Here is a 25,816-nt window from a genome sequence, read left to right as displayed (position 1 = left end):
ATTCAATTAAAGTCATCCTGGTGCAGAATAGTATTTGGAAAATGTTTACTTCTTCAGAGATGGTGATTGAACCAGAGAAGTGGATGAAGTATCTTGAGGGCTTCTACAGTTCTTCTGTTGTAAATCTTGCAGAATTTAGTCACACATCACAGATCCTGTGCTGGCCACATTTTTTCAGATGTTCATGAGTCACTTTCTGCAAATGGCTTCCATGTTGGACATCCCAGATTGAGAACATTGGATGGTTCTGACTTAACCATTTGACTGTGATGGAAGATTGTGTAGTTTTGGTTTAAGTCTGGGCACCAGTGGCTCACCCCTATAATCCTAGCTACTCAGGAGGCTGAGATAGGAGGATCACAGTTCAAAGCCAGGCTAGGTAGTAAATCTGATCTCCAATTAAGTAGGAGAAAAGCCAGAAATGAAGCTGTGGCTAAAGTGAGTAGTGTTCACTGTGAGCAAAAAACGTTCAGGGAAGGTGGCTCAGTGGTAGAGTGCTTGCCTAGCATGCATGAGCCCCTGGGTTCAATTCCTCAGCACCACATAAGCAGAAAAAGCCGGAAGTGGTGCTGTGGCTCAAGTGGTAGAGTGCTAACCTTGAGCTGAAGAGCTGAGGGACAATGCCCAGGCCCAGAGTTCAGGCCCCCAAACCTACCAAAAAATATAATCATTGAGATTTTTTTTTTTTTTGATATCTTAATCTCTGGTATTGCTCAGAATGGTCTTGTTCTGTAGGCCAGGCCAGGCTCAAACTCTTGATCCTCTTGCCTGTGTCTCCCAAGAGACCAAGAGACTAGATACACTAGAGACCAAGATACACTCTTTACTAGACTTCTTAGCTATTTTCTAAGCAAGTTAAATAAGCTTAAACATTGATGTGATTTGTTTTGTATTTTGTCTTTTAATGAAGTTTGATACATACAATGTTCTGAGGTGTATGTGTAGGTAAGTATACCTGTTAAACAACACATCTTATTGATGTTGGAAATAGTGCAGAAAACATAAGCAAGTGTGTATACTCTGCTTGCCTGAACTGTGCTCTGTTGAGGATATGGAGAAGGCAGGTACTTTGTAAACAAATAAGTTTATGTACTTTCTTGTTTTTATTTTTAAAACTAATCATTATATAGAACAGTTTGAGGTTTGTAGCAAAATTGAACAGAATAAAATAAGCAAAACACCATTGGTTTCATTGTAAATTAAAGATCCTCTTCTTACAATTACCTAAATCAGTGAGTTCTTTTTAGATCAGGAATAGCAAAAACTTTAAGAGGGCATGGGGTAGTAAAATTAGGAGGAGCTGGCTGAGAATCTCCAGGGAAGGGTAGAGTTTAGAGTGCTTTAAATTCTGGGACTTTGCAGGGGAAGGAAGAGAGAGAGAGAGAGAGAGAGAGAGAGAGAGAGAGAGAGAGAGAGAGAGAGTGTGTGTCTCTCTCTCTCCCTTCTGGGACTTTGCAGGGGAAGGAAGATGTGTGTGTGTGTGTGTGTGTGTGTGTGTGTGTGTGTGTGTGTGTGTGTGTGTGTGTGTGTGTGTGTGTGTGTGTAACTCCCTTTGAGAGTTGTTTTTTGTCTTTTTTAAAACTTTATTAGCATGCATTAATTGTATAAAGAGTTTTAATTGTGATATTACCCATAAATGCATATACTTAGATTAAATTCACTCTATCATTCTTACAAGTACCGAGCACTAACCGATTGTGCAACTAGAGCTCCCACTATTATCATTCTTATCCCTTATCAAACCCCTCCCTCCTTTTTAGAGGGTTTTTTGTTGTGCTGTTTTCATACATATATAATATGCTTAGGTATCCTATTCACCTTGTCAGCCTCTCCTTTCTTGTGTCTTCTTGTTGGTTTCCCCCAAAATCCTCTCACTATCAGGGCATTGTTATTATTATTACTTCATATATGAGAGAAAATGTGATGTGTGTAGCATATGATAGAATATGGAATATATATATATATATATATAGCTAATTTTGTCTTTTTTTAGGAAAAAAGTTGTTTAAGAAATACAGAAAAGTGCAAAAGGAACACTAAACTCACCTCATCCAGAGGTAATCAACTATTCATATTTTATGTATCTCCATTAAGATGTAGTTGTATTTTCCCAGAGGTGTATGTGTCTGTAAGTATGTGTAAACTTGGGATTGTTTTACATAAAGCATTATATTCTACTTTTTCCATTAACAATGTGCCTTCTTAGGCCTTTAAACATCATTTGGTCTCTCCCCAGTTCTGAGAATTGAACTTAAGGCCTTGAGCATGCTGGTCAAGGCTCTGTCACTAAGCCATTTTTTAAAAAACTTTAAACTATTTTAGAAATCTCTTTACTTTGGAAAGTAACTACATAATACAGTTACGTGATAATGCACTGGCTTTGTCTTGGTTTTAACTAACTTTCTTTTTGCTCAAGGCTGGTGTTATACAACTTGAGCCACAGGTAGTTCACTTTTATTGGAGATACGAGTCTCACATACTTTTCTTCCTTCAGGTAGTATCTTCAGAGTTTAGCCTCCTGAGTAGCTAGGGTTAGAGACATAGCCACTAGCACTAGCACCCAGCCTTATTTTAACTATTTATTATAAGGACATTTATGCTGTTTGTAGGACTTTCCCATGTTAATTATTAGGGATGTAAGGACTTTTTTTTCTCTTAGTTTCTGATAGAGTTGTAAAGAAAAGATTGCAATATCCTGGTTGTATACCCATTAGCGCAGTTGGCATTCCTTTTCTATTCTTTATTGATTTGGAACCATATGAAATAGACTGCTTTATTACAGCTTAGAGAAAGACATTTACTCCCTGTCTTTGAGACTAATGCTGTAGATATATCTGAGAACAAAAGCACTTGGCTAAGTCACTGGTTTTTTGTGTTTTTTTTGTTTGTTTTGTTTTTTTTTCCCCTTTTAGAGCTTGAAATCATGAATCCTGTTTATAGCCCTGGATCTTCTGGGGTTCCCTATGCAAATGCCAAAGGAATCGGTTATCCAGGTAAGCAAATTTTTTTCATTAAACATGATATATTTCCCTAAATACATTTAGAGTGGATAAATCCAGCTCAGAGTGGCTTAAGGAAGAAGACAGATGGAAGTGAAAAATCAAGAGACAGGTATGTTTTTTGTTTTTTGTTTTTTTTTCTTGCCAGTCCTGGGGCTTGAACTCAGGGGCTGGGCAGTCACTGAGCTTCTTTTGCTCAAGGCTAGCACTCTACCATTTGAGCCACAGTACCACTTCCAGATTTTTTTGTATATGTGGTACTGAGGAATCGAACCTAGGGCTTCATGCATGCTAGGCATGCACTCTACCACTAAGCCACATTCCAACCCAGATATGGTTTTGATCAAAACTTGATATGGTACTCTAGCACTTGGGACCAGGACCTAGTTTCTGTGCCTGTTGGCCTCAGCCTTTTCTTCTTCAGTATTGCCTCAATGTTGGGTCATAGGCCTGTGAGGTTCAGCCCCTCTAAGGCAACCTCTGACTAGATCGTCTTTATCTCTGCCTTACGGAAAACTCTGGAACTTCATGTTCTGTATTGACATTAGTTCTGGGATTTGTCCTGATTGAACACAACTTTCACCTTCTACGGCCAGGGAGGGATCCTACCACATTTTTCTTAGTGGAGTCAGCTATCAAACAGCTTTGAGGGAAGCTATAAATAACAATTTACCATTTTTGGTTAAAAGTAATAATGGTTGCCTGAATTGGTGACTTTATTTACAAGAAGTAGTTATTTGTAATATTACAGGTATATTGTCAGTTTTTATAAAAATGGTGGATAACAGAAAACTATGTTGCTACAAAACCCTAAGAAAATGGAGTACAGTATTTTGCAAATGGGTAACTAAACTTGCAGGAGGGAGGAGATATTTTAGGAGCCTACAATGAAAGAGAAAAATCAGCTCTCTTAGCCTTTCAGCTGTCTGTCCTGGAGGCATTTGCTGTTTGAGTTTTAGTCAGAACTGGTAGGTTAGGATCTTGAGGAATAGGAAGCCAAGGCCCTCTCATCAGGCAGTCTGAGTGGTGGAGTTCCTGCAAAGAGGTGGGCTAAATAGGCCACTTACTGGCCTCAGAAAGAAGCTTGTGTCTGTGTCAGTTCTGAGAAGGGAAGTTTTTTTTTTAATGCTTTCTAGCCATTCAGGACATTTGTGGGCTCTAGCTAGTATAACTTGTACTTCCTGGGGGTTCAGAAGTTGAGAAGCTAACAAAAAGTTAGCAGATTCTCAACCTACTGTGCAATATGGTTAGAAAACACGGGGAAAAGTCACCAGTCACGACACACTAGAATGGAACCAGGCAAGTTTAGAATAGTTGCAAAGAAAGAATTAACAAAAAAAAGGAAAGATGCTTGGTGTGTGTGCACAGGGAGAGAGAAGGGGAGAGGTGGGGGGAGGCCGGAGCGGGGGCGGGGGGGGGAATATGAACTGGAATTTAAAGATAGGATATGCAAGACAGAACATTGCTAAGAGAGAACCAGAAGGGGAAATAGGTGACTGATTAGGAAGTTTTAAAGAGGGAGAAGACTATTCTAGAAAGATTGAGTAGGGGCCTGAGGCAGCCTTGTGTCACAGCCCCCTCTCTCAGAGGTGTGTTACTTGGATGCTGGTGCTGTTTTTATTTGAGGAGTGTAGGTGGGTGTATGTATCTGGACTTCGTGGAGCTTCGTACCCATCTCCTTACTCCTGTGTGAGTGCTGTTTGCTATGAATCTATGTAGGCACTCAGGTCTTTTGCTGACACTCTTATTTTTTCCAACTTGAAAAAAAAGTGGCAAGGGTTTTATTTGGTTGGTAGTGAGGCCTGAACTCTTGGTCTAGGCGCAGTCCCTTAGCTCTTCAGCTCAAGGCTAGCTCTCTACCACTTGAGCCTAGCACCACTTCCAGCTTTTTCTGCTTATGTGGTGCTGAGGAATCGAACCCAGGCCCTCATGCATGCAAGGCAGGCAAGCACTCTACCACTGAGCCACCTTCCCAGCCCAAGAATTTTCAAGAATTGGTGGAAGACAGTTTAGTGATGATACCAGCTGTTTTTAAAGTGCAAACACTGTCTAAATGGAATAGCAGAAGAGGATTCTCAGTGAATCTGGAGCTAGGGAAGTAGCCAAAGCCTTTGGTTTTAGCATTACCTGGTAGGTTTACTATAAAAAACAAACAAACATTAATTCTCCTACAATCGCCAATCCGTGGTGGTGTTCATCAGGGCCTCTAGCACAAGAGCACCCTCTGATGCTACCCAGCAAGGCATGATCTAAGAATACTGGAATTGGGTGATGGGCTGATTTGGCCCCATGGAGAGTCATTTGCTCCCTCCTGCTCAAAGAGATTTCTGGAGCAAACAATTTCTATAGGATTTATCTAAAATCTCAGTCTCCCCATCATCATTTCAGGTCATTCAAACCCTGGGGTCAAATGAATGGAATTATGTGTCTCTTTTGGTGCTCTTGCTCATAAATGGAGAGACTGGTCTGGTGCCTTTCTTTTTATTTATATTTACTAGAAAGGAAGGATATTTTCTCAAAAGACATTATTTTTACTCAAAATAATTACTGAGATGATTTAATCAATACTAGAAATTTACTGATTTCTCATCAATAACATCTGTGTTTGTTCATTTCTACTTTGCCTTTTGGATTAAATATTTTTATTCTTTCACCTTTTTAAAATTTATTTTAGGTAGGGGAGGGATTTGAGACAGGGTCACACTATGTAGCTAGCTAGGCTCTAGTACCTGCTTCAGCCTCCTGAGTGCTACAATTACAGTCTGCTCCTGTACACATGACTTTTAAAAAAGGATTACCATATTTTTAATATCCTTTTTCTCTTTTTGTAATGTTTTTGCCATACATTTATTCAGCTGACCACCATCCCATTAACTCACATTGGTTTTGGTGCCCTTTTTCTGTTTCTCTGGTGATATGTTTCTTAGTTTATTGTCCTTTATACTTATATTCCTCCTTACCGTTGGTAAATTCATTACTGAATTTTGTTTTGTGACTGTCTTTAATTTTCCTTTCTTTTTGGGACATGTTTGTGCTGAATATACTTGCTTCCTGTTGCTGCTATAACAAGTTATCAGGAACTTAGATTAAAACACAGAAGTTTATTTTCTTTTGTGAAAGCCAAATGTCTGGAATTAAGAATTCAGCAAAGTTGTACTTGCAGAAGCTCCAAGGCAAACCCGTTGCTGTTGATGGTCCTTGACTTCCTGCCTTGTGGCTACATCACTTCACTTCTTGTCTTCCTGTTTATATTCTCTGCCCTTTTGTGTATGTGTGTATGTGTGTGTGTGAGGGGGTATTTTTATAAAGATACTTACCATTGGATGTAGAACCTACCTGGGTAGTCCAAGGTTTTCTCAGCATCCTAAGTCTGCAAAAGCCTTTTCAAAATAAGGCCATAGTTGCAGATTCTAGAGATCTGATTTGATATCTTTGAGATTCCATTTTTATTTTACCTAATAACATTGAATGTAGATTTTCTTTTTTTGGTGAGTACTTTCAGATTTTAAGGTTACAATTGTATATTTGTCTTATTTAGCTCTTCTTTTCCACCCCTCGTGTGTGTGTGTGTGTGTGTGTGTGTGTGTGTGTGTGTGTGTGTGTGTGTGTGTGTGTGTGTGTGTGTGTGTGTGTGTGTGTGTGTGTGTGTGTGTGTGTGTGTGTGTGTGTGTGTGTGTGTGTGTGTGTGTGATAATACTGAGGTTTTAACTCAGAGCCTTGGCCTTTCTGGGGCTCCATTTCTTGAGCCATATCCCTAACCCTTGTGCTTTGAGATGGGGTATCAATTTTTTGTCTAGGCTGGACTGGACTCCAATGCCTCTATTTAAATTTCTTGTTTATCTGGGATGGCAGCTTTTGTCTGTTGTTGAGATGAGGTTTTGATTACTTTTCTTCTCAGGTTGGCCTTGAACTTGAATCCTCTCAATGTCTGCCTCCCAAGTACTTGGCATTTACATTTGTGCCAGGCCTTGGCATGTCTTAAAGGAGACTTCAGTTGGTTTTAACTTAATACACCATATATATGTATGTACACACACATTACATTTGAAATCATGGCAGCCCTGCAAGACCACCAAAAACCTTTTATGGTTCTTTGTCCTTATGTTAGAGGCCTGTATCTGGGGAGAGCTTATACTCAGTCTTTTTTCCATGCTGAGAATTGTTAAGTACCCTAAACTGACATATTCATGTATCTTAATTTCCTCCATGGACAGTGGATGAAATTGAGACACATCTATTTTTGGGAAAGTTAAAAGGGGAAGCAGCAGAATTGGGTAGGGAGAACCTGATATTGGAGTGCTCAATTGTAAAAGTCTACCCTGTCCTTCTGATACTCTGGAACAGTGAGTGACACTTGGAGGAGGCCTGTGTTACAAGCATTACTGTTGGAGGCTGCTGGCCCACCTACCCTCTTTACTAATGAACAGCAGGTTCTTGACTAGCAATGCAGGCACTCTTCAAGTTGCATTGTCAGCGTACATGTTCCAGGAATCCCATGTCAGTTGGTTTGTTCTTTTTTTAGGTTTTTACATAACTAAGTTATATAGTCTCTATCTCCATCTTCTGGAGTTTCCTTACTTTATTCAACCAGTTTCTTTTTAATGGTGTTGGAAGTTTTTGAATTACTTCCTGTACCACAGTGCTACAGACTGAATAGCCTTGTGGTGAGTTTGTTTTTGGAAATTACATTCAAGGTAGATTCCTACAGGTGGAAGGTGTTTACTGAGGCAGAAAGTAAGTGTTCAGGGGCTGGGAAGGTGGCTCAGTGGTAGAGCGCTTGCCTTGCATGCCTGAGGCCCTGGGTTCAATTCCTCAGCACCACATAAGCAAAAAGAAAAAAGCCGGAAGTGGTGCTGTGGCTCAAGTGGTAGAGCGCTAGCCTTGAGCTGAAGAGCTGAGGGACAGCGCCTAGGCCCAGAGTTTAGGCCCCACGACCGGACCCCCAAAAAAAAAAAAAAAGTAAGTGTTCATACAGGTTTTTTGTTGTTGTTGATATTTTTTGTTTTTGTTAGTTATGGGGCACCCACTCAGGGCCTGGGGACAGTCCATTATTTTACTTGCATCAGTGGTGTATTAGAAGTTGTTGCAGGTTTTTCTGTGACCTTTTCTGCAGTAATTACCAAGTACTGTAAACTAGGTAGTCCTCACAACACCCAATGAAGGAACCAGAGAACAGGAAGAGAACATTATAAAAACTGCACCATTTATGCCTATTTTATTCTCATTTAAAACATCAGTGATATTTTTGGGGTAAACACCAAAGTTTTGATAACAGTTCAGTTCTATCTAAATAATTTAGATACAAATTTCTCTGGATAATTTCTTGAATAATGTAAGAGCTGCCTTTTGCCTAGCCCCATTTATACATATACTTGTTAATCTCTAGTCTTCCAGAAATTTATGGAACTAGAAATAAAAATACTTAAAATCTATAAAATGATAAAATGTGCAAAATAACTTCCAGAAATTTATAGGCCTAGAAATAATATTTAAATTTGTTTTTGTTTAAATAAATTTTTTATTGTGAAGATACTATACAGAGGGGTTACAATTATAAGAGCAAAGCAATGAGTACATTTCTTTTTTTAATTTTTATTTATTTTTTATTGTGAAAATACTGTACAGAGGGGTTACAATTACATGGACAAGATAATGAGTACATTTCTTATCAAGCATTGTTGCCTCCTCCTACCATCCCTGCCCTCCCGTCTCCACGACTACACTCCTTCCCCCCCTTCACCAAAGTTGTAAAGTTGGTTTTTCCACACAGTGTCTTGTACATCTCATTGTTGCAATGGGTCCACTTGTATCCGTATTTAAACCATTTTTTTCCCTTCCCCTCCCCAAATTATACCTACATCAAATACAGTGAAAACAGGGGTTATACCATGGGGGAGGAACATACAAAGCAACAAAACAATCACCTTATAAATATGTTAGAAACAATAGCAAGAAAGGAAAAACCACTTGTGTCCTTATCTTGGGGTTCATTTTGCCTAACATCATCTTATCTCACCTTTTCTGCTTGTCTCAGACATATACTAGTTATTGCAAATAAGGGAAATCATGGGACCTATGTTTTTTTTGGGCCTGGCTTAGTTCACTTAATATAATTTACTTTTTTAAAAGTCTTACAGACTTTGAACTGTGAGCCTCAAATCTCAACCTCCTCAAATAGCTAGGATTATAGGCATGAGCCACCAGCTATGTTCATACAGTTTTTAAAAAGATTGCCAAGATTACTTCCATAGGGACTTCACTGTCTTTCTTCTTTCTGACTTTCTTTCTTTCTGACTTTCTTTCTTTCTGACTTTCTTTCTTTTCTTTTCTTTTCTTTTCTTTTCTTTTCTTTTCTTTTCTTTTCTTTTCTTTCTTTCTCACAATCATGCCAGCAAGCATGATATCTAGCTTGGCAGGCTTGGCTAGTTTGGTGTGAGAAATGGTGTCACTATAGTTATAGTTTGTAGTGCTAGCTGTCTCTGTCTGTTGGTGCTTTATTTCTTTACTGGCTTTTTGTTCTAGTTTAAAGTGTTATTATCTCTTTATCCTAAGTAATTTATTTATTTATTTATTTTTAATTGTGAAAATACTGTACAGAGGGGTTATATCCTAAGTAATTTATAGATATCCCTCTAATTGGTCTTTTTACTTAGTTTTGCTTTTCTGAAGTGATTTTATAGAAGTGACTAGACCCAGAAAAGTGGTTAAAGTGCAGGATCATTCTGACCCTTACTGTGGAGACAGGGCTTTCCAGTCTCTGCAAGCTCCAAGAGTACTAAAGTACACCCTGAAGAAGATGATGGTTGTGAACAGGCAGAAACACTACTTTGGAACCCTGAGACCAGCTAACCCAATATTCTGGTGGGTGGCGTAGGCTGTCTCGGGGGTTTTATGTAGTCCAGGTAGAATCTTGGAGTAGAAAAAGTAAAGTGAATTTTGTTTATCTGGGTGAGGGTGGTGGCAGAGGGAGAGATGCGAGGATGGAAGCAATAGACACACCCCAGGAGAATGGGTGACATGGGTAGCATCTGATGATCATTGTTTACTAGACTGTTTAAAATGCCTGCTGTATATGTTTTCTGGTTAATTTTTTAGAGCATATCAGATGATTGTTAGAAGGTTGAGATGACAAGGCCCAAGAAAACTTTAATAGTACTGCAGAGTAGACAATTCTCTGTATTTATGGGAAAAGATGAGGAAATTTGGATTCTGTGGGAGTTATTGCAGAGTCTACAGAATATGATCTAGTTTAATGGTGTTTCAGATTGTAAGAATGAAACCACTAAAAAAAATTGTGACATTGTCCACCACAGCTATGCATGACAGCTTACATGGTCTTACATTGGGGCCTTTAAAGCTCAGTCCACAGAACACTACTGTTCTAAATTAGCAAATTTAGTTTATGTGAGTACTGCTTGTTTTCTAACTAATAAGAGGGCAACTGGAGAATTGAGACTCTAGGAGGGAAACCCAGAGTAACAGGTTTCGGTTCTGTGTCAGTTTCAAGAGCAAAGAAAACACCTTGGAAGCATTGGATTCATACAGGAGACGAGCTGGTCACTTGAAGAGGTTACTATGAGCCATAGAATTGGTGATCCCTGTTTCTTCAGAAACCTTGGGGCTTGCTTGTAGAAGCTTGTGAAAGTGGGATAGCTGTTCAGGGCTTCCAGGGGTGGGGTGATTAGAGAAAATAGCTTTATTTAGAACTTTCAAATCCACTCAGGGGTTGAGGGTATATGTACCTCAGTGGTGGAGTACTTGCTAAGCATTTGCGAGACATGGATTTCTGTATTCAGAACCACAAACAACAAAAATAAGACTCACCCACAAAACTTTCCTTTTGGAAGTCAATCCAGACCCCTCTCTCCTGTCCCTAGTCTTTACCTAACCCTAGGCAGCCCTCAGTTTTCAGACTGTTACTATCTGGACTCTTTAAGGGGACATGATACTGCCTTCAATATGTTGGTCTATATTAGTCTGCAGGAGTCCCCCTCCCCCTTTCTTGGATTTAACAGTTTTGAAGCCTGCAGTTTTCAGTCACCTTTTTGCATAGGTGAGGGGATAGAGAAGAACTTCCACATATAGCTGTGGCAGTTAAGATGAGTGAGCCTGGTTTGCTTCATTGGCTCTGTGCCAAGTATAAAGAAGGGTCTCTAATGTCCAGGGGTTAGGCAGAAGGGGGCAGGGGAAAGAGAATCCCCTGGATGGGGCAGGTGACAGTCTCTCTCCACTGAGGGCCACCTTATTAAGAGGGTAGGATTCCTACTACAATAGCCTTATATTTCTATAAGTTGTACGAAATTGAGGAATTAATGGCTATGGTTTGATTTCACTAAGGATTCCTAACATGTTAATAAAGATCATCTTCATTGTGTATCTTCAGTAAGAAGATTGACGTTTAATGACATTGATACCTGGATTCAGTCACCATGAATTTGGGAACGTTGGGGATTAGAACTTAAAAATATGAAGAGGCTTGACAGTAATGTAGAAGGTTATAATGGTATCTGAGAGTAATAGCTTCTTCTTCCCCCTCCCCCCCAAATTACTATCTTTTGGGCTGGAGGATAGCTCAAGTGGTAGAGCACTTGCCTGCCCATCATACATGAGGCTTTAGGTAAAACTCCTAACAACACACACAAACTAATTTTTTTTTTTGGTCAGTCGTGGGGCCTGAACTCTGGCCTGGGTGCTGTCCCTCAACTCTTCAGCTCAAGGCTAGCGCTCTACCACAAGCCATAGCACCACTTCCGGGTTTTTTTCTGTTTATGTGGTGCTCAGGAATCGAATCCAGGGCCTCATGCATGCAAAGCAAGCACTCTACCACTGAGCCACCTTCCCAGCCCACAAACTAGCTTTTAAATAGAAATATGTAATGATAACGGCTATGTCTTTGGAGTCACTGCCTCTCATTGCTAGCAGTGTTATTTATAAGCTATTGCATTCAAGTTCAGTTTAATCCTGGTTCCTCCATACTTAGTCCAGTGAAGCCACAATACTATTAGCATCCCTATTCCTCCTCTTAAGTAGCAAATGATGTGATTAGAGTCTGTAATGAAACTGTTGGAAGTGCTAGGGTTTCCTAATTGCAGCTTGGGCCCCCCCTGTCTCCCCTCTTAGTTCTCTCCCTTTCCCCTTATTTTTTCTTCACTTATCCTTCCTTTGCAGTAATACTATGACTTAGGTATTGTTATTTATTTTAGTGGTTGGAAATAACCCCAGAGCTTTATACATGCTAAACATACACTTTACCAGTTAGCTCAGCTATACCTTAACCCTTGATTTAGTTCTTAGGGGAAAGGAAGACAAGGTCTTACTGGCCCAGGCTTCCTTATTTTTCTGCTTTCCTTTTTTCTTTTTGTCAGTCATGGGGCTTGAATTCTGGGCCTGGGTGCTGTCCCTGAGCTCTTCAGATTAAGGCAAGTGCTCTACTGTGTGAGCCTCAGCACCTCTTCTGTTTTTCTGGTGGTTAATTGGAGATAAGAGTCTCACGGACCTTCCTGCCCAGCTGGCTTTGAACTGTGATCCTCAGATCTCAGCCTCCTGAGTAGCTAGGATTATAGGCGTGAGCCACCAGCGCCTGGCTTCCTTACTTTCTTGATACTCCTGAGTGCTGGGATTATAGGTATGTGCCGTGGTGCCGAATACTCTTTTGACAGTAGACTTCTTAACTCATGTTCTAAATTGGTCCAGTTGTAGAAAGGTGAGCATTTATTCGTGGGTTTAAAAACCCTGATGATGGATGTTACTCATCAAAATTTTGAGGAAAAGAAGACAAGCAGGGATAAGCTGTTGGGCACATGTACTGCCATGGGGGTCCTGTGCATCTCTGTGGAGCTGTACAGATGATGATTGTAAAATTTGTGGGCTTGTGGGAGCTTTAGTTGTAAGATTACTTTTGACAATGACATCATGTTGTGCTCTATGTGTTTTTGTTTTGTTTGTTTTGTTTTCCAGCTGGCTTTCCCATGGGCTATGCAGCAGCAGCTCCTGCGTATTCTCCTAACATGTACCCTGGAGCAAATCCTGCCTTCCAGACAGGTATGTGCTGAGGAGAAGGCAATAGATAATCTTTGAGAAGTGCGTTGCATGGAATTAGGATTTGGGTTGAGTAGATTTCTCAGTTCATAAAGTTAGCCTGTTGATAAGTAACCTAAAGTCTTAATTCTCCTTCACATCAGTCTGTAGATACTGCTTTCAGATCCTCTCCTCACCCAATCTTTATTCTAATCAGTGAGTTGTTATAAATAACTCTTTGTGTCAGACCTCTCTTCTTGGAACAGAGGTGACTCCTAGAAAATTGTTTCGCAGATGATTTTTCCACTAGTCTTCTTTCACTGTGATTATATTTTTAAAGTCTTTTTCATGTAACATGTTGTAAGAGAACATTTTTAGATTTGAAAAATTGTTGTTAAAATTGAAAGTAGAAAGAGAAAGCTGGTGCTGGCGCTCCCATCTGTAATCCAAATTTCTCAGGAGGCTAACACCTGGAGCATTATGATTCAAAGACAGCCCAGGGTCTCAGTTTAACCAGTAAAATGCTAGACTGGAGGTTTGGCTCAAGTGGTAGAGTGCCAGCCACAAGCAAGAAAGCGGGAGAGAGCTTATGTCACCGAGTTCAAGCCCTGGAACTTAGCATAGAAAGAAAAAAAATTGAAAGTGGAATTGCTTTGGGTCAGTCTTACAAAGTTGTTGATTTAGTGGGATTTTCTCTTGTGAGTGAACACCCTCTGTTGTTGGCTTTTTTCAACCATTATTTGCCCAGAGGACTTTGTGAATCCTTTGCAGAAGTGGTCAAGCCATATGACATAGCTTGTTCTCCACAGGTGGCACTTTGCAAGACTTGGGTTCTTTACTTCTGAGAACATGTGAGGAGAGAGCAACAGTGTTCACCAAATTCCTCCTGTTTTCTGACTCAGAATTCTGCCTCAGTAGTCTATCCTTTTGTTTATCTAGTATTATTAGCTTTCTCCAGCCTTTAGCAAAATTATACCTATAGGAAAGTTTTGACTTGGTCTTTCTGCTCCCAGTCTTCTCCTGGGAAAAGCGGTTCATGCCTCCTGCCCACCTAAATCAGGGTGATATGTCCACGTTTAAACTTTAGACTCCTAGCTTTTTGCCACAGTGTGTGTGTGTATTCTCCCCTCTCTCAATGTTGGTACTCTGCCACTTGAACCACAGCTCCACTTCTGCCTGTTTTGGTGGATAATAGAAAACAAGAATTTCACAAACTTTACTGCCCAGGCTGGCCTCGAACCACCATCCTCAGATCTCATCCTCTTGAGGGGCTAGGATTATAGGTGTGAGCCACTGGTGCTTGGTTGACATAGGTTTTCTTTTGTGGTATTGCTTTTTTCTCACACACTTTCTTTCTTTTTTTCTCACATACTTTCTCCTAACTGGACTACTGTCTCTCTTCTGCACCTCTTTTTTTTTTTTTTTTGGTTAGTCATGGGGCTTGAACTCAGGGCTTGGGTGCTATCCCTCGCTTGAGCCACAGCGCCACTTCCAGTTTTCTAGTGGTTTATTGGAGATAAGAGTCTCACGGACTTTCCTGTCCGGGCTGGCTTTGAACCATGATCCTCAGATTTCAGCCTCCCTGAGTAGCTAGGATTACAGGTGTGAGCTACCGGTGCCCAGCTTCTGCACCTCTTTGAAGCTGTTCCTCACAGAGCCACCCATCTTCTTTAGTGTAACATTTTATATCATTTAACTTTCTTTTATTAACAGCTTTCTTGAAATATTACATGTATAATAAACTGCATTTGGTTTTTTGTTTTTTTTTCTGGTGGTACTGGGGTTTGAACTCAGGGCTTTCACCCCTTAAGCCTTTTCGACTTGAGTCACATTTTCATATGTGAGGATGGAATTGTGTATATAGAAAGTACTTTTTTCTCTTTTGTACTGCCTTCTTTCATTTTAACATCATTATTGTAGTTCACTCCATTTTATTGTTAGGTACTGTCCTATTATATACAAATACTTTGTTTTTGCATCTATCTGTTAGTGAACATTTGCATTATTTGCAGTTTTTCAGTATTGTAAATAAAAATGTTGTGCCTGTTCATATACACTTCTGTGTGGATTTGTGTTTTCATTTGTCTTCAAGGGGTAGAATGGATCTTATAGTGGATGTTTATTTAACTTTGTAAGAAACTGCCAAGTTGCCTTCCAAAGTAGGTATAACATTTTACTTTCTTCAGTAATATGAGAGTTCCAGCATTTCCTTTTCCTCAACAGTGCTAGTATGATCAGTCTTTCATTTATCTGTCCTGGTGGATAGACCTGATGTACCTTGAACTTTTAATTTGAATAGAAGATGAATATAACATACTATGGATTACCTTTTATGTGCTTAATTTGCTATTTTTATGTCATTGATAAAGAATTTGTATGCTTTTTTTTCTGTGTCAGTTGCTCAAGTGGTTAAATTATATTTTCTTAAAGTGGTTGATAGTTTGTTGACTGCAGCCCTGGCTGCACTCAAAACCATGGGCGGAGTGATCCTCTTGCTTCCTTGATAGTTGGATTACAAGTTCACCACACTTTCCATGGCCCAAGTTTGTTTATTGTTTGTTAAGTTTTGAGAGGTCTTTATTTTATGTCATTTTTTTTATTATCTTTAATGGTGTTATTTAAAGGACAGAGTATTAAAAATTTGACTAGGTTCACTTTATCATTTTAATTTTTGGTATCCTAGCTGAGAAATCTGCCTAACATTATATCACAGTGATTGTCTGCTTTTTGTCTTTTGGTAGTTTTGTAGTTTTAACCTGTATATTTAGACCTGTGGCCCATTTTCGGTTAGTTTTTGTGTGGCGTGTTAGATAAAATTTAAGTTCATTTAAGTTCATTTTTTTGTGTATTAAAAATGCTGCACATTATAATGCTGCAGAGCATCATAAAGCAAGTTAGTTGTTTTTTTTTTTTTTTAAATTACTATTGTTGTACCAGTACTGGGGCTTGAACTCAAGACCTCAAGCTCTTGTTTGACCTTTTCTTTCAAGACTGGTGTTCTACCACTTGAGCCATACTTCCACTTTTAGCTTTTTTTTTTTCCTCATTAGTTGGAGATAAGACTAGGCTTTGAATTGTGATCCTCAGATCTTAGCCACTTGAGTGGATAGGATTGCAGGCTGAGCAAAAGAATTTACTTTTCAAGAATTTAAAAATTTATCTAGCTATTTTACTCTAATGATCTTCCTTTTTTGTTTTGTTTTGTTTTTTTGTTTGGTCATGGGGCTTGAACTCTGTCTGAGCTTTGGCGCTGTCCCTCAGCTCTTCAGCTCAAGGCGAGTGCTGTACCACTTGAGCTACAGCGCCACTTCCGATTTTCTAGTGGTTTATTGGAGATAGGAGTCTCACGGTCTTTCCTGCGCAGGCTGGCTTTGAACCTCGATCCTCAGATCTCAGCCGACTGAGTAGTTAGGATTACAGGCATGACCCACCGGCACCCAGCTCACTAATGATCTTAATGGAGTAATGGAGTTCATGTTACTGTGGAAATACACTAAAGACTTCCAACTCATTGTTTCAAATAAGTTTAATAAGGTTTATGTTCGGCTGGCAAAGCTGTTTTTGCCAAAAGTATATTGCCTTGCCTGCAGAAAAGGCTGGTGTTGAGATGTTGGTGCTACTGAAAAGGTTCTCATCTAGAGCTTTTTGACAGGTGTCATCCAGCCTTGTTCAGCTCTTTTCTATTAGATGGAGATTGATTCTTTCTTGCTCCCTGCTCCCCTTTTTGTGGCAGTACTGGGACTTGAATTTAGTGCCTTAGGCTCTCAGCTGTTTACCTTATGACTGGTACTCTGCCACTTGAGACAGACCTCCAGTCTGACATTTTACTAGTCATTTGAAAATAAGTCTACTAGACTTTACTGCCTGGGCTAGCTTGGAACCATATCCTCCAAGTCTTAGCCTACTGAGTAGCTAGGATTAGTAAGTCACCAGTGCCTGGTTCTTTCTTCCCTCCAAGATTGCTCACAAACAGATCCACTAATTCAAAGCTAGGACAGGCAGAAAGAGCTATAGCTTCCCAGAAGTCCTGCCTTGTTGAAGAGATGTCCATCTAGCAGTGCCAGAACTTTTTTTGCCCAAGGCTAGCCCTCTACCACTTGAGCCATTGGAGATAATAGTCTCACAGACTTTCTTGCCTGGGCTGGCTTCAAACCACAATCATCAGATCTCAGCCTCCTGAGCAGCTAGGATTACAGGCGTGAACCACCAGCACCTGATTCGAATGTTTTATTCTCCCTTTTCATTGAATCTTTTCTTCTTAACTTGTAAGAAAAAGACATCACTATGAGACACAATTAGGAGAAGATTTTTTCCATTTCCTCTGCTTGCTTTCTTCCTTTTTCTTCTCTTTTTTCTTGTTGTTTGTATGTGTTTGTGTTTTGAAACAGGGACTTGCTATATAGTCTAGATTGGCCTTGAATTCATCCTTTTCCCTCTTTACAAGCACTGGGATTATAGGTGTGTACCACCATGTCCAGATTCCTATTGCTTCCTTCATCTGCCCCCTAGTTCTCTTACTGCCAGATGTGTAGACAGAAGCTGCTCTGTGGTTTAGATGGTGGATATATAGAGTGGATTTCCTGAGCACTTTTACAATCCTAGTGCTGCTCTTAACTCTCTTCAAAGTGTGATGCTGAGAGTGTTCAGAGAACCTTGAAAAGAGATGTATTCTGTTACTCAGACTGGAAGTGGAGAATATGTCATTCATGTTGTCTTCCTGAAAAATACAGAATGTAGCCAGAAGGCTGTTTTTATAATCAGAGCTTTGGGACTAAGGTCAATAGGTGTGGCATAACTTCTGGTTTGTGTCACTCCTGGGGAGAAGCATTTAAGTTCACTAGTATTGTTTAATGAATGAATTTACTCCTTGGCTATATTACTAGAAGATTCTAGTCTTAAAAAAAAAAATTGTAAAGGTGTTACACAGAGGGGTTACAGTTACGTGTTTCAGGTAATGAGTACATTTCCTTTTGAACAGTGTCAGCCTCCTTCATTCTTTCCCAGTTTTTCTCCCGATTCCTGTCGTATGTTCATGATTAGACACAGATATGAGTAGGAAGAACCTAAATAGAACAAGGACATGCTTACTCTGTTCTCATCCACTTGTACTTGTGACTAGTATTTGCAATGATGATCTGAAATCATGAAAGAATCATCAGTCCTTTGTAGTAAGCTGTAGAGATACTTAGATATTCCATTAGTACGTTTTACAAAGATGAACACGTTACTGAACATGATATACTAAGGTATGATAGTTTAAATTAGTTATACAAAGTTTATCTGATACTAGTACTTGCACATGGACAATATTTAAGTAAAAATGCTTTATAATATAGCTGCATTTTTCTTTTGGTGGTACTGTGGCCTATTTGCTTATGCCTTGGATGATTTTCCTTAGTGTAGTTGCATAGATTTGAAGCTGAAGAGAAACCATGTACTCTGATAGGATAATTTTTTTTCCTAACACAATATCTGAGCATTTTCTTAAACTTTTATAACTGTGGTGTCAGGCAACTTAGTTGGTCTCTGGTCTCTATTCTGGTTTCTTATTGCTGATGGCAATAGTTGGGTTCTCTGCCCTCTAAATATATTACTTTGTACACTAACTTGACCTTACCTGAAGTATTTTTTTCCCCACCTTCCAGTTTGATACTTCAAGGCTCAGAAATGTTTAAGTTGCTATCTGTAAACTCAAAATTTCATTCAGGTGATGTCTGTTACCTACTCTGAATGGGCTGTCTTCTCTCTGTTCCTCCCAGACAGATGCTTACTTATTTTTAATTTTCAAACATCAGTTGTACAAGGGGAATTTCATTGTGACACAGCATAGCGTACCCTAATCACAGTCAACCCCCATCATCATCCTTTTCTTACTTAACTCCTCAGATTTCATTGTTTTGTTTTCATAGAGGCACACGAGAAACATCAATCATATTCTCTTTTGCCTTCCATTCACCATCTCCTGTCCCTCTGATAGCCACTTCCAGACAGTCTGTTTATATTGTCTTTTTTTTCCTTAGTGTATTTTTTTAATTATGCAGATGGATTTCACTGTAATGTTTCACACATGCATTTATTGTATTTAAATAAGAGTAACCCTCTCTGTTACCTTCTCTTTCCTCATACCTCCCATCCTCTTTGTCCCATTGTTCAACAGCTCTCAATAAGATTCAGTATGTAATCTTAGTATATATTAATGATCTTCATATTCATCCTCCACTCCCTTTCCATCTCCATCTTTCTTGTGCCTTCTGCAGAGTCATAGCTAGAAGCAGGTACTCTGTAAATGTCTATGAAGACAAATCTTTTAAGTTTAGGTTCTACAAATGAGTGAAAACAAGCAATATTTGATTTTTTTTTTGAGTTTGACTTCTCTTGTCTTACTCAACATAATGAATCTGGTTTATTTCACTTACATGATCTATTTACCTGTAAATGACATGATTTCATTCTTTTGATGTAATACTCTATATGTATTTATATAAATTTTCTAAATTCTTTCATCAGTTATAGGGCATCTGGGCTGTTTATACAGATATCTGCTATGTAAGAGTGTGCAGATGCTTCTGTACTATCTTATATTCTCTCAGATGTATGCTTAGTAATGGTGTCAGTGATTGTTCACAGGATATTTCTGTTTAGTTTTTTTTTGAGGAGGCTATACAGCTTTCCTTAGAAGTTGCTAGTTTACATTCCCACAAATAATATGTAAGGTTTTCTTTTTCTCTGTATCCTCACCAGCATTAGTTTGTGCTCTTGTTGATATCTATTCTGATTGGAGTAAGATGAAATTTCAATATCATTTTGAGTATATTTCCTTTATTGCTAGTATATATTTGTTGGCCATTAGTGTTACTTTTGAAAATAGTTTATTTGCCCACTTATTGATTGGGTTGTTGCTTTGTTGGGAGTTTAGATTTTTGAGCCCTTTCTGTATTTTCCCTATTTGAATCACTTTTCTTTCTCTTCCCATATTTTTCTGGCTACAGTTTCAGCACTACTGGCTAAGAATGGAAGGAGTATCATTGCTGACTTTAGAGGAAATTTCAGTTTTTTGCCATTTAGTTGCCTATAGATCTGTCATTCATAGCCTTTATAATGTTGAAATAACATTCCTTCTGTTCTTAATTACTGAAGAGCTTTTATTGTAAAAAGATGTTGACTCTTGTCGGAGGCTTTTGTATTAATTGAGATGATCGTGTGATTCATCTCTTTGATTCTGCTTAGGAGCTATATTATGTTTGATTTATGTGTACTGAATCATTCTTACATCTCTAGAATGAATCCAACTTGTGTGGCCTTTTTAATGTGTTGTTGAATTCATCTTGTATTTTATTGAGAATTTTCATGTCTGCTTATCGAAGAGATTGGCCAGTACATATATTTGTGTGTCTCTGGTATCTAGATTTGAAGTAGTGTCCAAGTTAGAGGAGGACTGCTGTTCTTTAAAGGTCTGGTAGAATTCATCAGTCTGTCAGATCAGATCCTGGGCTTTCCATTGTTGAGAGACTATCACTGCTTCCATCACATTGCTTGTTGTCATTTAAGTGATTTATATCATTGTGATTCAATTGTAATAGGTCAGATACATCCAGAATTGTGTCCATTCCGTATAGGCTTTCCACCTTACTTGAATATAGGTCTTCAAAATATTTTATGATGATCCTCTGGAATTTCTTTTTTTATTTTTATCTTTTAATTTTGTTTAAGTCTTCACCTTCCTCTTCCTCTTGGTTGCATTGTCTAGGAATTTATCAATCTTATTTGTCTTACTAAAGCAACTTCTTGTTTTTTTGGGGGGGGGCGGTGTATAGTTCTTAACTCTTAATTCTTTGATTTCTGCTCTTTTTTTCCTCCTAACTTGTTCTTTTAACAAATTTGCCTTGTTACTGTTTTTCTAGGAGTTTGACATGAATCATAAGTTTACTTTTGAGTTCGTTTATCTGGTTTCTTTTGTATTCACTTTGGTTTTATTTAGCTTTTTAAACATGTTTTGAAAAATTATCTATAAATACTACAAAGGAGGTTCAATTCACCATGTCAGTTTATGAGTACAATATATCTTGATGTCACCCCTTCCATAGTTCTCCCTTATTTCTCCCAATCATACCCATCCTCTTAATTTTTATTTCTTTACATTTTGCCATTCCTGGACCTTGACCTCAGGGGCTAGGCACTGTCCCTGAACTTTCTTTTGCTCAAGGCTAGCACTCTTATCAGTGAGTCACTTCCAGCTTTTTCTGTTCATGTGGTACTGAGGAATCGAACTCAGGGCTTTCATGCATGCTAGGCAAGCATTCTATCACTGAGCCACATTCCTAGCCCCTTATTTAGTTTTTATTTGAATTGTCTTTGAATTTGTTTGCTTCTATTTTCTTTGAGTTCATTGCGGTGTTTACACATATCCTCCTTCATCTTAGTGATTATTCATACTCATTTTGAGCCTAACCTTTTGAATTTCTTCTACTTCACTGTCACTCTGATTCTTTGTTGTATGATTGTTGACTTTCTGAGGTGTGGTATTATATTTTTCATGTTTCTTGTGTTCTTGCATTGAGATTTGCTCAGTTGAAGTCAGTTTGTGGCGTGGGGGGGGGGGGGGTCTAGTCACCTGAAATCTTTGTGTTGGACTGTTCTCTGTGTACTGACAGGGCTGAATATTACCTGGGTTAGTAGATTCTCACCACTGGCCTGAAGGTGTAACTGAGCAATAACAAATTCATTGATTCAATATCAAACCATATTCTCACCTAAAGCAAAACACCATTGACAACATTATCTATAAAACTAAAATCATAGTCATACATGGTATGGCTAGAAAAATAATTACTTGTGTAAGAGTTAGTAAGGAAAGTAAGAAGAAGGAAGGAAAAATGAAGATGAGAAGGGTAATGGAGCATGAGGCCTGCCAGGAATATACTAGTTTATAGGGTTATAGTTTAGTTGTCATGAAGAATGGTGGTATTGTCCACAGAGAGGTTGAAGAAAGGAAGGTGGTGTAAATGGTTGTAATGGATAGGAGAAAAGTGAAAAGAAAAAACAAAAAAGTCTCTTCTTGATGGAAAAGAATGAATGCCTGTTCCTGGGTCTGTACTCAATTAGATGTGCTCTTCCAATCTCTGCTTCCTCTTGGGTGCTGGCTTGACCAGGTGCTCCCCAGATGACATGTTTCATGGTCAGTTAACAGGAGCAGCTGTGGGGTGAGGCAGGGACAGTTCCAGGGGTATCAAGTAGCAGTTGGGGATGAATGACAGGGTCTTTGTGCATAGCTGGTGGTTCAAACAACACTGCTACTCCTGCAGCCCACTTTGCCCTGCTCTGGAAGTCCAGTACCTGCCCTGGCTCTTTCCGTTTCTACATAGGCCACCTGTTGAGTGTTTCCTTTGGAGAGGAAGGGCAAGTGGGTTGCAGAAATTATAAACCTAGCCTGTGGCTTCCTGTGTATAGACACCTAGGCCCCAGAACTATGTTTCTGTCTTAGCAAGCACAAGGGTCTGAGTTCAAATCCCAGTACCACAAAAAATGGGGAGCAGCACTGTCTCAATTAGATACTTCCCACAGTATCCAGGAACTCTACCTCCCCAATACTTCCCATAGAAAAATGAAAACAAGTGTGAATCCACAAAGTCTTTGTAAACCATATGCTCAAAAACTTATACGCTCAAAAACAGGAGAAAGGATGCTCAGTGACCCATCCATATTAACACTACTTAGCAACCAAAAGAGAATTACTGGTGAATTCCAAACCATACTAGCTTTCCAAAGAAGCTAAACAGAGAGCACATAAAACGATCCTATTTACATACCTGTAATGAGTAAATCTATCTATGGTGACAGAAATTAGAAAAGAGGAGAGAGTGAAGAAACACTTTTTAGATTATAAATTATTCTGTATCTTGTTTTGGACATCTGGCTAGTCTGGCTACAGAGTGAGGCTCTTATCACAAAGGAAAAAATTACTTGATACCATTGGGCATTGTTTATTATATACATGTGTTTTATTTTTAATGTAAAAAGATTGGGCACCCACTTTAAACTTTTTTCTTAAATAATAAGAATGTTTGGTATATATTTGGGTGATCTCAAACCTTTGTCTTTTGTATTCTAGGCTATACTCCTGGCACCCCCTACAAAGTGTCATGTTCCCCTACCAGCGGGGCTGTGCCGCCATATTCCTCCTCTCCCAACCCCTACCAGACAGCCGTGTACCCTGTAAGAAGTGCCTACCCCCAGCAGAGCCCATATGCCCAGGTATGCTTGGGCATGCCCTGCAGGAGGGAGGTATGGACAGGGTGTGGTTCCATCAGATCTACATAGCCATGGGACCCTGTGGCAGTTGTCTCTCTTCTTCCCACAGCAAGGCACTTACTATACACAACCACTGTATGCAGCGCCCCCTCACGTCATCCACCACACCACAGTGGTGCAGCCTAATGGCATGCCAGCGACCGTGTACCCTGCGCCCATCCCTCCTCCTCGAGGCAATGGGGTCACCATGGGCATGGTTGCTGGGACCACCATGGCCATGTCAGCAGGTGAGTCCTTTTTTCTTGGGGTCTTGTTCCTTTTCATTTGTGAGCGCTGGAGTAAGGTGGGAGAACCATGGAAATGGTGGTTAGCTCTGACATTCAGTAGTATGGCAGGATTGCACAGGCAGTCCTTCCTTTCCCTTCAAGAGTATGGGGTGAGGTAGGCTGGGTCCTGTGGACTGACATGAATCAAGTGCCCCAGTGCCACCACTATGGGGAGGGGGGAGGGGGCGGCATATAACTGAGCACCACTCCCTGAATTAGATGGAGGTACTGTGTTTGTTGGTGAACTTGGTAGGCCATTTGGTAGCAAGGATGAGGAATGACTAGATGGTCTCATACTCCATGGAGTTGAGAAAACTCCAGCAGAGGGACTCACCCACTTCACAAGTCCCTGTAACATCTTCAGTCCCATTTGCATGAGTGGGGAAGTTTGACAGTAGAAAAGCTGGCCTGTGTTAATAGAAGTAACAACTACTTGTTAAATTCTTTGGCATTCATCTACTTTACTTTTCCTGGTCTCTAGGTTAGGAGGTCATTATAGGAGCTGGGGCTTGTTTTTGTCTAGGGATGAGGTCACATTTAGCTCTTTGGATAAATCTGGTTGTCCTCAGACTTTCCACATAGTGTGCATTTTTTTTGCTCGTGACTGAGTTTTAAGGAAAATGAACAAGTACGTAAGGAAATGATTCTAGAGAGAAAGGTAGTGCAACAGCAATCTGTGTTGCTGAGAATCTACTTGTCCCTGTAATTTCCTGTCAGGGCAGAGAAGACTAGCACAAAAGCCTGAAGGCCCTGAGGTAGAGGGGCCAACAGAAAGTGAATGACAGATGTAGGCACTTGGGTTGACACTGGGTTGAACGTGGTCCTTATTCTCATACTTGGGTTGCTATGTTTCTGAAGTTTGAGCAAAAATGTACTCTCAATGTAGTCGGAAACATACATGGTATAGAATTGCCACTTCACATTTTCCTTTTTTAAAAAAAACCATGCTAAAGCTGGGCACTGGTGGCTCACACCTGTAATCCTGCAACTCAGGAGGCTGAGATCTGAGGATCATGGTTCAAAGCCATCTTGTGCAGAAAAGTCCGTGAGACGTATCTCCAATAAACCACTAGAAAACTGGAAGTGGTTCTGTGGCTCAAGTGGTAGAGCACTCACCTTGAGCTGAAGAGTACAAGGACAGCACCCAAGCCCAGAGTTCAGGCCCCATAACCAACCAAAAAACAACAACAACAAAAAAAACATGCTAACAACTTTTCAGTATGTAGTATGGTACTCAGTATATTCACATTGTTGTAAAATGGATCTTTACAAAACTTTCATCCTGCAAAACTCCTTTTTCCCTTCCCCTTTAGCTAAGACATCTACTAGTCTGTGTTCTGTCTTTGAATTTGATAACTTTTAGTATTCCTGAGTAGAATCATGCAGTGATTTCAATTCATCCCTGACTTTTTCATTTAGCATAATGTGCTTAAGGTTTGCCTGTATTATATAGTGTATCAGAATTTCCTTCCCTTTTAAGGCTAACAGTACTCACTTTTAATTTTGTAGTTTCTTGTCCATAAAAATTATTATAGATGCTCTCGGAAGGGGTGGTACACAGCCTTTTATAAACATTATTAGCAATATCAAATGTGCTGTGAACAGGCTATATTCTTTTAGTTTTTTGGCTATTCAGGATATTCTAAGGAGTTGGTCTAACCTTACTTTTCCCATCTGTCTTCCTCTCAAAGAGGCTGGACCTACCTGCTTGTTGCTTGTCGAGGAAGTAAGCTGTGCTAAACAAGTCTCCTATGTAGTATGAGGGCTTTCCTTGTGTGTGATGTACTGTTCTTTCTTCCAGGTACTCTGCTGACTGCTCATTCCCCAACTCCTGTTGCCCCTCACCCAGTCACTGTGCCCACATACCGGGCCCCAGGAACACCCACCTACAGCTACGTGCCCCCTCAATGGTGATTACCCTGCAAATAAATGTAAGTGACCACTGGAGGCAGGCAGGGTTCTGGCAAAAGTATATTTCCCTATGGAAACTGGCAAACCTTTTTTTTTTTTTTTTGGTCGGTGGTGGGGCTTGAACTCTGGGCTTGGGCGCTGTCCCTCAGCTCTTCAGCTCAAGGTGAGCACTCTACTGCTTGAGCCACAGCGCCACTTCCGGTTTTCTAGTGGTTTATTAGAGATAAGAGTCTTCGGGGACTTTCCTGCCTGGGCTGGCTTTGAACCGCGATCCTCAGATCTCAGCCTCCTGAGTAACTAGGATTATAGCCGTGA

The 25,816-nt window shown here is 39.8% G+C and overlaps 1 protein-coding gene across 2 annotated transcripts in view; it reads left to right on the top strand.

The window, feature by feature from the left end:
- Fam168b (family with sequence similarity 168 member B) overlaps positions 1-25,816 on the top strand; it is a 39,030-nt gene that overhangs the window by 8,611 nt on the left and 4,603 nt on the right. The window contains exons 2-7 of one of the 2 annotated variants that reach the window (XM_069989470.1): positions 1,994-2,057; positions 2,913-2,993; positions 12,957-13,040; positions 23,125-23,267; positions 23,374-23,551; positions 25,392-25,521. In XM_069989470.1, coding sequence (XP_069845571.1) covers positions 2,924-2,993; positions 12,957-13,040; positions 23,125-23,267; positions 23,374-23,551; positions 25,392-25,504 — 588 coding nt within the window. In that variant the 5' untranslated portion in view covers positions 1,994-2,057; positions 2,913-2,923 and the 3' untranslated portion in view covers positions 25,505-25,521. Of the gene's footprint in view, positions 1-1,993; positions 2,058-2,912; positions 2,994-12,956; positions 13,041-23,124; positions 23,268-23,352; positions 23,552-25,391; positions 25,522-25,816 lie in introns of both variants that reach the window. The other variant, XM_069989468.1, reaches the window with a different exon arrangement.

Source organism: Dipodomys merriami, unplaced genomic scaffold (assembly GCF_024711535.1).
Source record: "Dipodomys merriami isolate MVZ:Mamm:240054 unplaced genomic scaffold, mDipMer1.0.p SCAF_38, whole genome shotgun sequence".
Taxonomy (NCBI): domain Eukaryota; kingdom Metazoa; phylum Chordata; class Mammalia; order Rodentia; family Heteromyidae; genus Dipodomys; species Dipodomys merriami.
The sequence above is the reverse complement of the archived record's forward strand: the minus strand, read 5'-3'. Positions and strand labels throughout refer to the sequence as shown.